A 19,772-nucleotide genomic window follows, 5' to 3' on the forward strand; every position below is an offset into this window, starting at 1 on the left:
CTCTGGCAAGGGTGAATATACTCTATCTTTACTTGATGTTCATCATCAGTTACACTTTTTTTACACCTCACTAAGCTCTTCAGAAAACATGACCAGCTATCTGTGTGCTTAGTCAAAACTGTGTCCAAAGTCACTCTTTCTCGATTGTTCACTCATTGTATTTCATTTGTTTACCAGAAATAAGGAATTCCTTTCCCTTCTACTCCAAAAGTACACTCTGCTAGATCTGTGGCTTTATCTACAGCCTTATTCTCCAGTGTTCCAATTAATGACACATATGCTGTACATACCTGGTCCTAGGTTCATAACTTCATGTAATCCAGATCTAGGACCTCTTTTGGTTCAGCTGTGCTCCAGGATGTCCTTCCTTTAGGCCCCTCAAGTACAAATATAGCTGAGAACTTTGTCCCATCTGTTGAGGAATTGACGGAAAAGACAACATCAGACATAAAGGTTATGAAATCACCATAATGATAGGTCTGTGTTGTCTGTTTCCTCCACTTCCGTCCAACCTTTCCCTTCCTTATTTTATTTTTGGTGGCAATATAGCTTGTTGACAGTTTAATTTAATTCTGAGATGGATCTAGCAGAACTAGCTCTGGCTCCTGAATTTATTGTCTTTTTCTGCCTCATTCCTTAAACAGGTTACCACTATTTAACTCACCTGCTCTTTTAAGATAGCTTACAGATCTATTTTATAATTTGCATTGCCTATTCTTTGGATGGGCAAACTCAATCTGAGGTAGCTTATTCTATAAACTCAGATTATGGGTAGGGTTGGGGAGGCTGATCCAAAGTTTGGAAGTGGCCATATTTGAGGTCTGATCCGAGACCCATCTGTTGAGGAAAGGACAGAGATAGACAGCACATATCTGTCAATGTGTAGTTGTTTAATCTCGCCGTTTTTTCTCACTGATGGGTTTGGAGACGATTCTCGGCTCTGACATGGCTGTTAGCAAAGCTCAAGGTTTACCAGTAGCTTGAGACCAAGCCCCTTATCCCCTGATGCACTGCTGGAATTACCTCAGATCTAGTTGCTGCGGCACAGATCTCAGTGTTCCAGATTGCGCATTTAAAAACTTTTTCTTAACTTTCATTTACGTTAGGATAATTTACATATATATATATATATATATATACATATGTACATATATATATATATATATATATATGTATATATATATATATATATATGTCTGTATATATATATATATATATACAGACATATATATATATATATATATATATATATATATATATATATATAGATAAGTGCCCTGTGTTGGCTTTGTTTTTTTCCATAGAAGTGTTTCTAGGTAGCAGTTGGCCTAGTAGTGTTGGCCTTTTATATAACTAAATTCATAGTCAGTAGTTATTTCAGTAACTAATAGTTGCTTAGAGTGTGTTTTCTATTTGTTTAAATTTAGGATGTCTGAAGAGAAAGAGAAGCAACATCCTAAATTTGGCTTCAGAAAATGTCCGGACTGTGGACAAAAAATGTCAGTCACTGACAGGCACGTTCAATGTGTCTATTGTCTGGGGGCATTACACCTCCAAGACTCTTGTAGCATCTGTCACTCCTTCTCTTCCAGGGTACTTTTAGAGAGGAGGAGAAAATTGGTGGATAGGGGCTTACTTCAGCACCCCTTCTCAGAAACATTGGGTGACCAGGATGGTCCTAGCAAATCCTCTAAGTCATCCAAATCTTCAGGTGACTCCAAGTTATCTAAAAAGGCTAAAACAATGGAGGGCTTATGGTCATCGGTTCCACTGCTTTCAGAACCGAGTGTCCCTTCCATTCGGAGCCAGCTCACAGCTTTGGAGCTAGTTTCTGAGATTCGCTCATCTCCTCTGCTTCAATCAGCACTCTTGGTGCACTCCTCAGAGTCTTCTGTCAGCCTCTCAGATCTGGATATGGACCGGTTGGTGCAGAAGCTTTTATGGGCACCAGGCCTTGCCAAATTGTTGTTGGCTCCGATGCCTCCGTTGGAACCGAAGACCATTACCCCGGACATGACTGCTCCTCCTCCGAGCCATACTGGAATTTTGGAGCCGGAGGAAGTCGACTTGATGGTTGTTGAGCCTGTGGAGCTGAGACTTGCTCCAGTGTTATCGGTCCCATCTACTCGGACGTCCTCGGTGCCGACCGGGGACTGTAGGAGTCGACACTCTCCTGTCGGGTCCGGAGAGGATAGCCAACTCTTCCTCTCGGGGCTTTGGCTCGGATGAGCTTGATTCCTACCTCGGGCTCAGAGCCCATGGCCTCGGTGCAGGAGGATCGGATGATCCCTCCAGATCCGTCTACCCCTTCTTGTCGGAGTCATGGTGCGTTCGATGCCATGAGGAGAGTCCTGTCTCCAAAGACATCATCAGCATCAGGACTGGCTTCCTCCTCCCCCAAGCACCTTTGTCTGCTCCTGCTTCTACCGGTCAACCCAAGAGTAGATACCCCGAGCCTCAAGTGGCTCCACAGGGTGTCCCTGCTCTTCTGAGACCTCCCCAGAAGCCTCCACTGAGGAGGTACCCAGGAAGAGACTGTGCAAGAGGAGGCACTTGGACTCCCCACAGGAGTCTTTGACATCTGACACTGACTTGGCTGAGTCAGAAGGGTCCCCTCGAACCCTCTCTGAGGATATCTCCTTTACAGAGATGTTAGAGATCCTTAATCAGAGGGGTGTTTGGCAGTCCAAAAGCCCTACTGAGGATGAGTCAGTGCTTTTGAAGGCTTTCGGGTCTCAACCTTCCACCTCTTGGGTTTCTCCGCCTTACGATGAGCTCATGGAGCTGATCTCTCGTAAGGCGTGGGAGTCTCCGGAGGCCATGGAACCTGTCCCTCTGAAGCCAAATAAGTTCATCTTTGCCCCCGTGGACAAAACTTTTTTGACTAAGGGAGTTCCCATTAATGCCATGGTGGTGGCGGCAGCCACCAAAAAGGGAACATCTGAGACGTCCTCATCTATCCATCCTCCTAACAGAGATTCCAGGATCATGGATAGATATGGGAAATGCATGTTTAGTTCAGCGACTTTTTCCCTTTGATCACTGAACTACTTAACCCATTTTACCAGACTACAAAGAGATCTCCTGAAGGAGCTAGGAAATACTTTCCAGGGTACGGTAGCTGCAGGGGTTGCTGACAAAGTTACCACCCAGCTCGCTACCCTAAACTCGATTGTTCGAGTAGGGCCGCAAGTTCAGGCATTGCTCTGCTTAGACACGCCTGGATGCATTTCTGTTCCTTTGCAGAGTCTTTCAAGTCTTCCTTTGTCAACACCCCATTTGATGGCTCATCCCTGTTTGGGCCCAAGGTAAAGGAAACTCTAACCAGGTGTGAGCAGGAAGGAAAGACTGTATCTGCCGTCGGAGTCAGTTTTTCTACCCCTACTCAGCCCTATCCCAAGGGCCCTAAGGGCAGAAAGATGTGGTTCTGAAAAGCCCAGGGAGCCTTTCAGGACACACATGGTGAAACCCCCTCTAGGGGCAGAGGAGGGGGTTATAATGGAAGGCGCCGCTCGCGTGTGGCAGAGGGGGGTCCACAACAGCAAGGTGACAGAGGCCAGTTCTCTGGTAAGCCCTACCAGCGCTCCTGAAAGGAGACCTGACTGTCCAGTTCTGGAGGCAGTCGGGGGTCGCTTATCTTTGTACCCAGAAGCCTGGCTAAGCATAACATCTGATAGCTGGGCACAAAGCATCATTTCCAGAGGGTATTTCATACCGTTCTCTTCTCTTCCCCTCCCACTCCTGTCAACAGAATCCCAGATGTTCCACCCAGTCTCAGGGGACAAGCAGTTATAGAGGTCCGCAAGTTGCTAGAAAAAAGAGTCATCCAGCCAGTCCCAGCAGACCAAGCAGGATTCGGAACTTACTCAAGATTCTTTTTGGTTCCAAAGAAAACAGGGGACTGAAGACCTATCTTGGACCTCAGCAGACTCAACCAATTTGTAAAAAAAGAGAAGTTCCGAATGGTCACGCTGTAGGCCATTCTTCCCTTTTTAGGGAAAGGTGATTGGATGTGCTGCATCGATCTCAAGGACACATACTACCACATAAAGATGGACAGACACTCCAGAGATCACCAGTGTTTCCAGCTGGGAGCCAATCACTACCAGTTTCGAGCCCTGCCCTTTGGTCTCACTACAGCCCCCAGAGTGTTCACCAAATGCATGGCAGTGGTCACGGCTCACCAGAGGCGTGTAGGATTCCAGGTGTTTCCATACCTAGACGATTGGCTCCTTACTGCCACCACCAGGCATCAACTGATTTAGGCAACAGAATCTACTCTGACACTCTGCAACCACTTGGGCATTACAGTCAACTTCAAAAAGTCTGCCTTGTCGCCATTGCAGCATACCGTCTTTATAGGAGCAGAGTTAGATACCTCAACCACCACTCTACGTCTTCCAGTCGAAAGGGTCTCACTTCTTCACCAACACGTCAACTCATTGGTGTCAAAGAACAAAGTTACAGCTGCAGAGGTCTTGAAGGTACTAGGTTTGATGGTGACAGCAATTGTAGCCATTCCACTCGCAAGGATGCATATGCAAATTCTTCAGTGGCTTCTGTTCGCTCAATGGTCTTACCAGAAATTGCCAATGAACCATATGATTCTCATCACAAACTCTTGCAAGAGGGACCTTCGGTGGTGGTTGACGTCTCTTCATGTCACAATAGGATGACCCTTTGTGCCCCCCCCAGTAGCCGCTGTGACCACGGACGCTTCCCTGATAGGGTGGGGGAGGCATTTTCAGGGAAAGACTGCCCAAGGCACATGGACGGATCAAGAGTCACATCTGCATATCAATGTTCTGGAGTTGAGAGCAGTACTTCTGGTGTTGCAGTACTTTCAGGACTCTCTTCTTCTAGGGACAGTTGCAATTCAGACAGACAACATGTCAGTGGTCTGGTATTTGAACAAACAGGGTGGAACCAAGTCTTACCCCCTTTGTCGAGAAGCCCTCAGGGTATGGCAATGGGTTGTGTCATTCCAGCATTTTCTGTTAGCAACGCACATCCCGGGGAAATCCAACGTGATAGCGGACAAGCTGAGGAGGGCAATCTTGTTGCCTCATGAGTGGTCTCTCAACCAACACGTTGCGGACATGATTTTCCGCAAATGCAGCCAGCCTTGCTGCGACCTCTTTGCCAGTCACATCAATACCAAATGCAGAAGCTATTTTGCCCTGATACCACCTCCGGGACATCCCCGAGAGACACACTTATACACGATTGTCCTCCAGGTCTCCTGTATGCATTTCCGCCAATTCCATTGATACCCAGGTATGTACAGAAAACAAAGTCAATGGGAAGGACTGTTATCCGTATAGCCCCCCATTGGCCTCGACAGATTTGGTTCCCTTTTCTTCACCATTATCTGTTGGAGGATCCATGGATCCTGGGCCCAGTTCCAGACCTCCTGACACACCCGTCAGGGGACCTCCATCCTTCACTGCAGTCTCTAAAGCTGACTGCTTGGCTGATCCACTTCCCCAAATAGCCAGGCTTCATTCCCTCTCAGATGACACAAGACAAATTCTATTGTCTTCTCCTAAGCCATCCACCATAAAACTATATCGTAGTAAGTGGAAAAGGTTTTCCATCTGGGCCAGCATACAAAAAATTGACCCTTTCCGAGCTCCTTTGTCGTCCATTCTAGAGTTTTTGACAATGATTTTTAAGGAAGGAGCAGCAGCTGCCACAGTTCGGGTTCAGTTAGCTGCCATATCTAATTTCCACCTTGGATTGGATGGGTTAAATATTATGGCCCATAAGTTATCTAAGGTTTTTCTCAAAGGTGTTTTTCACATGAGGCCTCCTGTCAAAGCCCCTTATTCTCCTTAGAATTTGAATTTTATGCTATCTCAAATAATTCTTCTCCCCTTCGAACCTGCATCTTCTTGTGATCTCAAATTCCTTTCCTGGAAAACTATTTTTTTAGTGGCCATTACTTCTGCCTGCAGAGTGTCAGAAATTCAAGCTTTGTCTATCAGATCACCTTATATGATTTTTCATACTGATAGAGTAGCTCTCAGAACAAACCCATGCTTTTTGCCTAAAGTCTGTTCAGAATCTAATATCAGTCAGGTTATTGAATTGCCAGTCTTCTTTCCCAACCATTCTAACAAATTAGAATACATGCTGCACAAACTTGACGTGCACAGACAGCTTAGAGTCTATCTCGATAGAACCAAGGATATTAGGAAATCAGATCAACTTTTTGTATCCTTTCCAGAGGCCAGAAAAGGTAGACCAGTGGCTGAAACAACCCTTTCAAAATGGTTATCGGATTGTATCTCATTTGTTCATACAACTGCTAACATACCTTTACCACAAAAAGTAAAGGCTCATTCAACCAGAGCCGTTTCTACGTCTTCTGCCTTTCAATCTAAATTGCCCCTTGATAACATTTGTGTTGTAGCCACTTGGTCTAAGCCTCATACTTTTATCACTCATTACAAAGTAGATAAGGTCTCAAGGGACAGGTCTTCTTTTGGTTCTACGGTCCTGAAAAATGTACTCCCATGAGCCACCCAGGATTGCGGGTGCTAGGGACACTACCCATCAGTGAGAATAAATGGCGAGATTTGACAACTTCACATAAAGAAGTTATGTACTCACCATAATGTTCCATGTGAGTTGTTTATCTCGCCTTTATTCTCATGTCCCTCCCTCCATCCCCCTCCTGTTGACCTAGAGGCTAGTATCATCCTGGTTGTTCAATACTTCTTCGTTCTTGTGGAGTGCACCCCTTACAGGGTTATATATACACGCAGCAAACAAGATCTGAAGTAATTCCAGCCGTGCATCATGGGATAACGGGCTTGATCTCGAGCTACTGGTAAACCTTGAGCTTTGCTAACAGCCTCGGCTCCGAACCCATCAGTGAGAATAAAGGCGAGATAAACCACTCACATGGTATGTTATGGTGAGTACATAATTTCTTTTTGTGGTGAGTACATAACTTTTTGTTTTCTGAGCAGTTTGACCATAACTAAACTTCTCTGTCCACAGGTTGCGAGTATTTAACTGGAGCCCTCGTAAAGCTGCATGGGATGAGGCAAAGCCAAAAGAAATTCCAAACCTTTATACCATCACTGCTCTGTCATGGAAAAAAGATGGGTCAAAGATATGTGCGGTTTGTATTTTTTTTTTTTTATCAAGTTAACTTATTTTTTATTAAAGATTTGTAAACCTGATTGCTGATTGTGTTGTATCTGTGTCTGTATATCTAACCAGCTAGTTAGCTATAATCAAAGCATACTGATCAAGCTGTAAACAGTGGGATTAAAGGTATATTTCAAATTCTTATTTGGTTAAATTACAGTTCACTAAATCCATGAATTTGAAAATGTTTTAACCTCTTTACTGTGGATGTTGACTGTTCTTGCCATGATTTGTGTTGTTGAACATGCTCTATTTTAAGATAAAATATTATAAAATGAAACTATGCTTAGGCAGCTTTTGATAAGAGAAAGATGGCAAATTTTATGGCAATTATGGAGAACTCTGAACCTTGTATTAATATGGGATCAGAATTGCAAGCAGAATGTTTATAACAGCACAGAGCATTGGCATTTTTTGCACCCTTGTAGTTTGGCATTGTTTTACAGATGAGTAGCTCAGATTAGGTAGAGGGACAGATGGATAGACAGACAGATAACTACTGCAGCAGGTGCATTAGAGCACACATACTGATAGGCAGACTGACAGAAGAAAAGATGGACAGTTTAGTTTGTTAGCTGCTGCCCGAATCTCCTGCTCCTACTTTTTTTTTTTTTTTTAAGATTGTGAGTCAAAGGTTGCTGGGGGCCCCCACAAACAAATGGAATCAACTTAAAAAGCAAAGAACTGATGTTAAGTTGTCTATCTCGCCTTCATTCTTGCTGGATGGGTTCGGAGCCGATCCTTGGCTCCGACTCGGCCAATACTAAAGCTTGAGAGCTAATTCCACCGGCTCGAGGCTCCCCCATATCCCACAATGCTAGGCGGTAACTCCTCAGATCTCGTTTGCCGCTTAGCTGACGAGGTGCTTTTCCAACCGGCTCTGCAGGTTAGTTAAATTTCTAAAGTTTCTAGTAAACTTAGACCCCCTTTAAGTTAGTTTTTCGACAGTAATTAGTTAGTTACTTAGTTTGCTAGCACTTCCTTAAAAATATCTTCCCTTTCCAAAAATTTTTTCCAAGGGTTATTTCCCTTAGGGCCCCTTCCCACCCCTCCTAGTAGTTGGAGTGAGTGTGTTTTTTTCTGTCAGGATCTTTGTTAAATTTAGTTTAATTTAATTTTTAGTGTAATCTGTGTGTTTGTGTGAGTGATTGCACTAGTGTTGTCTCTTTAGATATGTCTAAAGAATCAAAGGTCTCAGGCTTTAAGAAGTGTGACTCTTGCTGTCAGAAGATGTCTCTGACAGATGGTCACATTTCTTGTGTGTATTGCCTGGGACCTTTACACCTGCAGGACTCTTGTGCTGTCTGTCACGGTTTCAGCCCTAGAGTCCTGCAGGAACGTAAAAACAAATTGATCTTGAGGGGCTTATTAAAGCCCGAGGGTCCCCCGACCCAGTCTCTGTCAGGGAAACCCTCTAAGCCCTCCAGGCAGTTGGCTCCAGTGTCTGAGCCGTCCTCCGGAGGTTCAAAGACCGTTCATACGGTTCAGACATCGGCTCCAGCCGGAGCCGATGATCTTAGATCTGCCACACACACCGGATGGAGCCGAGACAGACAAGTCGAAGTCGGTTCCGATACCCTTGTCGGAACCGACTACTAGAAAGAGATCCAGGTCTTCTTCTATCGGCTCCGTTCATTCGGCTCCAGCGTCACCGCTCTTGTCTGAACGAAGCCATAGGTCACACTCCTCTAGGTCCTCCAGACTTTCGGACCATGATTTGCAGACGGTGGTGAGTAGACTTCTTAAATCCGAGGCACTGGCCCAAATGTTACACAGCCCGACTCAACAGTCGATGGCTACCCCCGTTCCATTAGATATTCCTCCTCCAACTCTCTTGAGTTCGGAGCCGGTGCTGCTCGGAGCCGAGACTGTGGGAGCATCGGAACTGATACCTTTGCTTTGGGCACCGTCGTCTGCTCCGATTTCCTCCTTGGAGGGATCTCGGCGCCGGACTTCCCTCGTCGGCTCCGAGGGGGCGAATGGCATCGGACCCTTGTCCGACCCCGCTCTCCCTCTCGGTGCTTCGGCACTGGTTAGTTCGGCTCTGACATCGGCTTCGGAGCCATCCTTGTCGGTGCCGGGGGAGGTTTTTGGCTCTTCGGAGCGGAGACCTCTGGCCCTGCCTGACAGGGGTGCCTTTGAGGTCATGCGGAGCGTGTTAGAACCTGGTTCTACTCCACAGTCTGCTCCATCAGCCCCTCCCTCCACAGTGCCTGCGGTGTTTTCTTCTCACCCTCTTGCTTGGGACCGTAGAGAATCTGCGCCTCAAGTATCCCCAGTGGGAATTTCCTCCTCTTCCGAGGCCTTTCCTGACCTTGCAGGAGAACCCCCTAGGAAAAGACAGTGCAAGAGGAAGCACATTGTCTCCCCTGAGTCTGTCACCTCTGACACTGATTTGGAGGATTCTGAGGGTTCCCCTCGTTCCCCCTCTGAAGATGTCTCCTTTGCAGACATACTCGAAATCTTGAAACAGAGGGGGAATTGGCCAGCCCTTAACCCTTCAGAGGACGAATCAGTATACCTTGAGGCGTTTGGTTCTCGACCTTCCACCTCCTGGGTGTCCCCTCCCTTTGACCCCCTCATGGAAGTGGTGGCGAGGAAGGCTTGGGCGGCTCCTGACTCGGTGGAACGCACCCCTAGGAGGCCAGCCAGATTTATCACTGCCCCCAAAGACAAGGAGTTTTTGTCCAAAGGTGTCTCTGTGGATGCCATGGTGGTGGCTGCAGCCACCAAGAAGGAACTAGCGGATCCTTCAGTACCTGTTCATCCTCCTAATAAGGAATCTAGGACCATGGACAGGTACGGTAAGCAGATCTTCTCATCAGCGACCTTTTCTATGCGTTCGCTGAATTACCTGTGTCATTTCACTCGTCTCCAAAGGGACTTGCTCAAGGATATGAGTGAAGTGTTGAAGGACCCATCAGTTGTGGGGTTTCAAGATAGGATGAACTCCCAGCTGGCTACCCTTAACTCAGTAGTCAACTCCTCCATGCGCCTGATTTCGTACACGGCTGATGGAGCGAGCAGGGCCGCAGGTACAGGGGTGGCCTTATGCCACCACGCCTGGATGCGGCTATGTAGCTTTGCGGACCCTTTCAAAGCGTCCTTCACTAACTCCCCTTTTGATGGATCATCTCTCTTTGGCCCACAAGTGAAGGATACTCTGACAAGGTGCGAGGTAGAAGGTAAGACTCTTTCTGCCATCGGAGTCCATTTTTCTACCCCTTCTAGGCCTTACCCCAAGGGTCAGAAGGGGGGGAAGATGTAGTTCCGCAAACAACCACAGGGAGTCTTACCGGATGCACAGAGTCGTTTCCCCTCTAGAGGCAGAGGGGGGAACAATAATAATAGACGCCGTCCTAGAGGCAGAGGGGGCCCGCAAAATCAGGGTAGTCGAGAAACTTTCTCTGACAAACCCTTTCAGCACCCCTGAGGGGCTGCCCGACTGTCCACCTTCAGAGGCAGTTAGGGGAAGATTATCTCTGTACCCAAAAGCCTGGCTTTCCCTTACTCAAGACAAGTGGGTACAGTCTATCATATCCGAAGGCTACAGAATTCCATTCATTCACATCCCAAAACAATCCAGAAACTCCCTTCCAGACGTTCCACCCAGTCAAAGGGAGCAAGCAGCACTAGAAATTTCAAAGCTGCTAGCAAAAAGAGCCATTCAACCAGTTCCAGCAGACCAACAAGGATCCGGAATCTACTCCAAATTCTTTTGGTTCCAAAGAAGACAGGGGACTGGAGACCCATTTTGGATCTCAGCAACTTGAACAAGTTTGTCAAGAAAACAAAATTTCGGATGGTCACGCTGCAGTCCATCCTGCCTTTTCTGGGTCAGGACAACTGGATGTGCTCCATAGATCTCCAGGATGCGTACTATCACATCAAAATGAACAGACGATCCAGGAGATTTCTCCGCTTCAGGCTAGGAGCCAATCATTTTCAGTTCAGGGCCCTGCCCTTTGGTCTCACTACAGCCCCCCGAGTGTTCACCAAATGCATGGCAGTGGTCACCGCTCATTTGAGGGGCCAGGGATTCCAGGTGTTTCCGTACTTAGACGACTGGCTCCTGACTGCCACCACCAGGCATCTACTTCTTTTAGCCAGAGACTACACTTTATGAACCTGTCAGACTCTAGGCATCTCTGTAAATTAAGAAAAGTCTGTCTTATCGCCTTGTCAGTCTATTACCTTTATAGGCGCAAGATTAGACACAGTCAGTCTGTCAGTCAGACTCACAGAACAAAGAGTAGCAGACATTCACAAGCAGGTTTTTCTTCTATTACTACACAACAGAGTCAAGGTCAGACTGGTGTTGAAAGTCCTAGGGATTATGGCGGTGGCTATTCCTCTCCTCCCCTTAGCCCGCTTCCACATGAGGATTCTTCAGTGGATGCTTTTCACTCAGTGGTCTTTTCAACTTCTGCCAATGTCCCACACTATCAGCATAACTCAGTCATGCAGGAATCATCTTTCCTGGTGGGTCACATCTCCCCAACTTCTCCTAGGGAGACCTTTCATTCCCCCACCCCCGGCTGCAACTCTGACAACGGACGCCTCCCTGATCAGGTGGGGGGGGCATTACCAGGGCAGGACAGTCCAGGGCACGTGGCAGCCGATCAAATGCCACTTGCACATAAATGTTCTAGAGATGAGAGCAGTGCTTTTAGTGTTGCAAGCCCTTCAGGACTCTCTTCCCAAGGGAACTATAGCAATTCAGACGGACAATATGTCCATAGTGTGGTACAACAACAAGCAAGGCTGGACCAAATCTTACCCCTTATGTCGAGAAGCACTCAGACTGTGGCAATGGGCGATCTCTTCTCAGCGCTTCCTGATAGCAACGCACATTCCCGGCAAGTCCAATGTGATAGCAGACAGATTGAGCAGAGCAATTCTCATGCCTCACGAGTGGTCTCTGAAGAAATCAGTGTTGGAAGAAGTTTTTCGAACTTGGGGCCAACCTTGCTGCGATCTTTTTGCCACTCCCCAAAACAGCAAGTGTCCCAATTTCTTCACCCTCTTTCCCCTACCAGGTCATCCCATCAGAGACGCTCTAGTTCACGATTGGCCTCCGGGACTACTGTATGCCTTTCCCCCCTTCCCACTGATACCTCAGCTGATTCGGAAAGCCATCGCTCTGAAGGCCTCAATGATCCTCATTGCCCCTTATTGGCCTCGACAGGTTTGGTTTCCCTTTCTTCACCGTTACCTTTTGGTGCAACCATGGCATCTGGACCCAGTTCCAGATCTCTTGACCATCAATCGGGTCAGCTGCACCAATCCCTTTCTTCTCTGAACCTCACAGCGTGGTTCCTCCAATTCCAACCTTAGCCAGGCTTCCCTTAATATCTCACTCAGTTAGAGATATTTTGATAGCTTCTCATAAGTCTTCTACCCGGAAGATTTATAGCAGCAAATGGAAACGTTTCTCCTTCTGGGCAGCGTCCAGGGAAATAGATCCTTTTACTGCACCTATTCAGTCCATTCTGGATTTCCTAGCTGAACTTTTCCAAGCAGGCTCTTCTCCTTCTACTATCAGAGTTCAATTGGCGGCTATATCTAATTTTCATGTGGGTGTGTCAGAGTCTACTATTATGTCTCACAAACTCTGTAAAGCCTTTTTGAAAGGAGTCTTTCTTCTTAAGCCCCCTATCAAGGATCCACCTCCTCCATGGGATCTGAACTTGGTTCTAGCATCATTGATTCTACCCCCCCTTTGAACCTGCGGCTTCATGTTCTATGAAGTTGTTGTCTTGGAAAGCGCTTTTTCTAATAGCCATCACTTCAGCTAGAAGGGTATTGGAACTCCATGCTCTATGCTGTCGTCCCCCGTATTTATTTTTTCACAAAGATAGAGTATCCTTGCGTACTAATCCATCCTTTTTGCCCAAAGTGTCCTCTCAAGCAAATCTGAATCAAACTATTGATCTCCCAGTTTTTTTTCCCCAACTATGGCAACAGATCAGAACAGAAACTGCACTGTTTAAATGTTCATCGCCAACTTGGGTATTATTTAGACAGGACTAAACAGTTTAGAAAATCAGACCAACTGTTTATTTCATATGCGGAAGGCACTAAAGTGTCACTTTCTAGATGGCTTACTTCTACGATTACCTTTATTTATGAGATCAGGCACCAACAATTGCCCTCGAAGCCTAGAGCTCACTCTACTAGGGCCTTAGCCACATCCATAGCTTTTCAGGATAGGCTTCCTATTGATTCTATTTGCTCAGCAGCCACCTGGGCTTCCCCTCATACCTTCATTTCTCATTACAAGTTGGACATAGCCTCCAGACACCGTGCCAACTTTGGTTCCACTGTTCTCAAGAGTCTGCTCCGATATGCCACCCAGGACAAGGTGCTAGGGACACGGTCCCATCCAGCAAGAATGAAGGCGAGATAGACAACCTAACATTAAGAAGTTATGTACCTACCATAACATTCCATGTTAGTTGTCTTCTTCTCACCTTCTTTCTTGCATCCCATCCTCCTTCCCCCTAGCCTGGACAGACCTAGAGGAGATTGTCTTGTGACCTTTCAATCCTTTTCTCCCACGTTCTACCACCTCTATAATTTTCCTCTGTTAGGTTTAGGACACCTCACAGTCAGCCCTATAGAGGTGGGTTACCCTTCTCCATGTTATGGAGTTTTTTCTTGCTTGGCCTAGCTTTCAAACGAGATCTGAGGAGTTACCGCCTAGCATTGTGGGATATGGGGGAGCCTCGAGCCGGTGGAATTAGCTCTCGAGCTTTAGTATTGGCCGAGTCGGAGCCGAGGATCGGCTCCGAACCCATCCAACAAGAAAGAAGGCGAGAAGAAGACAACTAACATGGAATGTTATGGTAGGTACATAACTTCTTATTATGTGCCATGATTTCTGAAAATCCAATACTTATTGTTGCCAGGTAACCACCACTTGTACCAACCTCTTTGCTTGTCACAATGACTTGACAGGGTCAAATAATGCTACTGGTATAACATTCTTACAGCTTGTAAGATCTAATGTCCCAAATTTTTGACATTTTTATTATAATTTCAGTAACAAAATGTGCTACCATTCTGTATCCACAAATCCACAAGTAATAGCATGAAATGTTTAATTTGTTTTACATCATGTTTTGCTCTCCTACACATAGCCCTTACCTATAATTAAGTTACATTGTCTTTGCATCAAAATTTCCTGGTGTGGTAAATGTTAGATGTTAAGTTGTCAATCTCGCCTTCATTCTTGCTTGATGGGTTCGGAGCCGATCCTCGGCTCCATTCGTACTTTGCTAAGCTCGAGAGTCACTTTTACCAGCTCGAGGCAGCCCCATATCCCATGATGCAAGGCGGTAAGTACCCAGATCTCGTTTGCCGCTTCGCTGATGAGGTCCTCCTTTTACCAGCTCCTGGTAAGTGTTTTATATTAAACTATCTTTAGCCCCTTTTCACTTTTAAACTTTATATCTAACGTTTTTAGTTTATATTAAGCCCTTTTTTGACTAAAATTACCCTTCCTCCTTAATTTTTTTAGTCAGGCCTTCTCCCCTCCCATCCCCCCCTTGTCAGGGTGTGTGTGTGTGTGTGAGAGGTTAGTTTCTCTATTTTTTTTGGATAACTTGTTATCTTATTGGGACTGTGTTGTGTGTGTTTTGGTACAACTATGTCCAAAGAAAGGGTCTCAGGCTTTAAGAAGTGTGACTCGTGCTGTCAGAAGATGTCTCTGACAGACGGTCACACTTCTTGTTTATACTGCCTGGGACCTCTCCACCTGCAGGACTCCTGTGCGATTTGTCATTCCTTTAGCCAGAGAGTCCTGTAGGAGAGGAGGAATAAATTGATTTTAAGGGGTCTTCTTAAACCGGAGGGCTCTCCGGCTAAGTCGGCTCCGAGCAAGACTTCAAAGTCTTCCAAGGCCCAGGCTTCTGTGTCTAAGCCTGCGGCCTCAGTTCCGACTCTTTCTGAGTCGAGATCGGCTCCGGCTGGAGCCGATCCTGGTTTGCATAAACCTTCGGCACTGATGGCTATCGGTGCCAATACTGTTTCAGTCACATCGGTGTCGGCTCCGACTGGCTCCGACCACCATGTGGCTCAGGCTTCGGTGTCGGCGCCGACCGGCTCTGACACCGTTACTTTTATGTCTGTATCGGCTCCGGCGGAGCCGATGCATCGAGACCTTCTGTCGGTGCCGAAAAGTCCTCGGCTCCGACTGCATCTATGGTTTCGTCGGCTCCGATGGTTCCTTCGAGGAAGAGGTCCAGGTCCCCTTCCTTGGAACCGATACTCTCGGCTCCGGCCTCACCTCTCCTCTCGGAACGGAGCCATCGGAGCCGATCATCTAGGTCATCCAGGCTTTCTGACCATGATTTAGAGAGGGTGGTCAGTAGATTATTGAAATCACAGGCACTGGCCCAGATGCTACATAGTCCGTCTCAACAGACGACTATTAGTCCACACCCTCTTGTAGTTCCTCCTTCGACTCTACCTCAGAGTTTGGAGCTGGAGTCTTGGGAATAGTTTCTGCTATGGCTGAGGGGCGGATACCCCCTTCTGCTCCCTCAGCATCTACTCTTATCTCCTCTTCGAGACCTTCCTTAGAGGGATTCGGTGGTCGGGCTTCCCTGGTCTCCTCCGAGGGGGTGAGTGGCATTGGACCCTTGTCCGACCCCACTCTTCCCCTTGGAGCCTCGGCCTTGGTGAGCTCGGCTCCGACATCTGCCTCGGAGCCTTCCCTTTCGGTGGGCCCTGGAGTTCCGGTTTCTTCGGAACGGGTTCTCTCGGACCTCCTGGGAGGGGCCTTCGAGGTGATGAAGAGTGTGCTGGCCACTGGACTCAGCCAGCAGTCTGTTCCCTTAGCTCCTCCCTCTACGGTGCCTGTCGATATCTCTGCCATCTCTCTTGCTTCCGGACCCAGAGATCCTCCGCCTCAGGTTTCCCCACTGGGAAGAACCCCCTCTTCCGAGGATTCTCCTGATCAGTCAGGAGATCCTCCACGCAAGAGGATTTGTAAGAGGAAACACATAGACTCCCCTGAGTCTATCACTTCAGATACCAACTTAGATGAGTCGGAGGGATCCCCAAGATCCCCCTCTGAGGATGTCTCCTTTTCAGACATCCTAGAACTCCTAATACAGAGGGGAAACTGGCCCTCCAATAATCCCTCTGAGGATGAGTCGGTATACCTAGAGGCGTTTGGATCTCGGCCCTCCACCTCCTGGGTGTCTCTGCCTTTCGACCCCCTTATGGAGGTTATTGCTCGAAAGGCTTGGGCTGCTCCTGACTCTGTAGAGCCAGTTCCTAGGAGGCCGTCTAAATTTATTACTAGCCCTTCGACTAAGCAATTCATTACGAAGCGTGTCCGTGCTAATGCCATGGTGGGTGCGTCTGCCACTAAGAAGGAACTTGCAGATCCTTCCGTACCTGTCCATCCTCCTAATAAGGATTCTAGGACCATGGATAGGTATGGTAAGCGGATGTTCTCTTCAGCGACCTTTGCTATGCGCTCGCTGAACTACTTATGTCACTTCACCAGACTCCAAAGGGACATCCTTAAGGAACTAGGTGAAGTAGTACAGGATCCCACAGCTGCAGGGGCTCAAGAAAAAATTGCTTCGCAGCTAGGAATCCTTAATTCTATTGCTAACTCCTCCATGCGACTGATATCATATGCAGCAGATGGAGCGAGTAGAGCAGCAGGTACAGGTGTGGCTCTTAGACGCCAAGCCTGGATGCGGCTCTGTAATTTTGCAGATCCCTTTAAGGCGTCCTTCACAAACTCTCCCTTTGATGGGTCAGCTTTGTTTGGCCCTCAAGTGAAGGATACATTGACCAGGTGTGAGCAGGACGGCAAGACTCTTTCTGTCGTAGGGGTCCGTTTTTCCACCCCTTCTAGACCTTACCCTAAAGGACAGAAAGGTGGAAAGATGTGGTTCCGCAAATCCCAAGGAGTCACGCCGGATACACGTGGTCAGTTTACCCCTAGAGGCAGAGGGGGTAACAATAACAGACGCCGCTGTAGAGGCAGAGGGGGTCCACAGAACCAGGGAAGCAGAGAGCCTCTCTCTCTGACAAGCCCTTTCAGCATCCCTGAGATGTTGCCCGACTGTCCATCCTTGGAGGCAGTCGGGGGAAGACTATCGCTGTACCCAGAAGCCTGGCGTTCCCTCACTCAAGACAGATGGGTACAGTCGATCATATCCGAGGGTTACAAAATTCCTTTCGAGGAAAGTCCTTTCTCTCACTCAAATTCCCTTCCAGATGTACCACCCAGTCTAAGGGAAGTTGCAGAGTTAGAAGTATTAAAACTTCTACAAAAAAGAGCCATTCAGCCAGTTACAACAGACCATTCAGAGCCCGGAATCTACTCAAGATTCTTTTTGGTCCCCAAAAAGACGGGAGACTGGAGACCAATATTGGATCTCAGCAGACTCAACAAGTCTGTGAGAAAGACAAGATTTCGAATGGTCACACTTCAGTCAATTCTGCCCTTCCTAGAGAAGGACAACTGGATGTGCTCAATAGATCTTCAGGATGCGTACTATCACATAAAAATTCACAGATGCTCCAGAAGGTTTCTCCGCTTTCGGCTGGGGTCCAGTCATTTCCAATTCAGAGCCCTGCCCTTTGGTCTCACTACAGCCCCCAGAGTGTTCACCAAATGTATGGCAGTGGTCACAGCTCACCTGAGACGTCAAGGATTCCAGGTGTTTCCGTATCTCGACGACTGGCTCCTTTCAGCCACCACCAGGCATCAACTTCTTCAAGCCAGGGATTACACAATAAATCTTTGCACTCAATTGGGAATTTCGATCAACTACGAAAAATCCTCCTTATTGCCCTGCCAGTCTATTACTTTCATAGGCGCAAACTTAAACACTGTTTGGATGTCAGCAACCCTCACAGACTAAAGAATCTCAGATATACAAAGTCACGTGAGGATCATCCTAGCCAGCAAGAAAGTACAAGCCAGAATGGTTCTAAAGGTGTTGGGCCTCATGGCTGCGGCCATTACCCTTCTTCCCCTGGCCCGCTTCTATATGCGCCTGCTTCAGAGGATGTTGTTCACTCAGTGGTCTTACCAACAACTTCCAATGCGTCACCAAATGCTGGTGACACAAATTTGCAGGAATCATCTTTCATGGTGGATTACTTCTCCCCAGATTCACCAAGGCAGACCCTTTGTACCCCCGGCCCCGGTAGCCACTGTCACTATGGACGCCTCCCTGATCGGGTGGGGGGGTCATTATCAGTGCAGGATGGTTCATGGGACGTGACAACCGTTCGAATACCACCTGCACATAAATGTCCTAGAGATGAGAGCAGTGCTTTTAACGTTGCAAGCCCTCAACGACTTTCTTCCCTTGGGAACAATTGCAGTTCACACAGACAACATGTCTGTAGTATGGTATATCAACAAACAGGGTGGAACCAAGTCCTACCCCTTGTGTCGAGAAGCTCTCAGACTTTGGCAATGGGTGATCTCCTCTCATCGGTTTCTGGTAGCAACGCATATCCCTGGGAAAACCAACATTTTAGCGGACAGATTGAGCAGAGCTATTCTCATGCCTCACGAGTGGTCTCTCAAACAATCTATAGTGGAGGAGATTTTTCTAGAATGGGGCCGCCCATGTTGCGATCTTTTTGCTACTCCCCAAAACAGCAAATGCCCAGACTTCTTTTCTCTCTTCCCACTGCCAGGCCATCCCCCCAGAGACGCTCTAACCCAGGATTGGCCCCAGGGACTTCTTTATGCCTTTCCTCCTTTTCCGCTGATTCCACAAGTACTCCAGAAAGCCACCGTTTTGAGAGCCAAAATGATTCTCATTGCTCCCTATTGGCCTTGACAGATTTGGTTTCCGTTCCTCCATCGTCACCTTTTGGTGCAGCCGTGGCATCTGGACCCAGTACCAGACCTTCTGATTCACCAATTGGGTCAGATGCACCGGTCTATCCCTTCTCTCAACCTCACAGCATGGTTGCTCCACTTCCTTCCTTAGCCAGGCTTCCTATGATCTCTAATCCTGTTAGGGACATCATAGTAGCTTCCCTAAAATCCTCTACTAGAAGAATTTATACCAGCAAATGGAAACGCTTTTCTTGTTGGGCAAAAGCTAAAAATATTGATCCCTTTACTGCTCCAGTACAAGCAGTTTTGGATTTCTTAGCGGAAATCTTTCACGCGGGCTCTTCTTCTTCCACGGTCAAAGTTCAGTTGGCTGCTATCTCGAACTTTCATGTCGGGTACGCAGATCACAACATTATGTCCCACAGGCTTTGTAAAGCCTTCTTAAAAGGAATTTTTCTCCTGAAACCTCCAATCAGGAGTCCTCCTCCTCAATGGGACCTAAATTTAGTGCTGACATCCTTGATTCTTCCTCCCTTCGAGCCAGCTGTTTCATGTTCCCTGAAATTTCTTTCATGGAAAACTTTATTCCTGGTTGCTATTACATCGGCTAGGAGGGTATCTGAACTTCATGCTCTCTCTGTTCGTCCCCCCTATTTGGTCTTCCACAAAGACAGAGTATCATTGAGAACTAATCCGACCTTTTTGCCTATGGTCGCCTCAAAGAGTAATTTGAATCAGTCTATTGACCTTCCTGTATTTTTCCCAAACTACTCAAACA

General features: G+C 47.2%; 1 protein-coding gene across 2 annotated transcripts in view; it reads left to right on the forward strand.

Annotated features, from left to right (window-relative positions):
- Positions 1-19,772, forward strand: part of IFT172 (intraflagellar transport 172) — a 3,348,311-nt gene that overhangs the window by 651,475 nt on the left and 2,677,064 nt on the right. For both annotated transcript variants that reach the window (XM_044075467.1, XM_044075468.1), the window contains exon 9: positions 7,009-7,132. In XM_044075467.1, coding sequence (XP_043931402.1) covers positions 7,009-7,132 — 124 coding nt within the window. The remainder of the gene's footprint in view (positions 1-7,008; positions 7,133-19,772) is intronic.

This window comes from Protopterus annectens, chromosome 6.part1, assembly GCF_019279795.1.
Source record: "Protopterus annectens isolate FY-2018-M chromosome 6.part1, PAN1.0, whole genome shotgun sequence".
Classification (NCBI taxonomy): Eukaryota; Metazoa; Chordata; order Ceratodontiformes; family Protopteridae; genus Protopterus; species Protopterus annectens.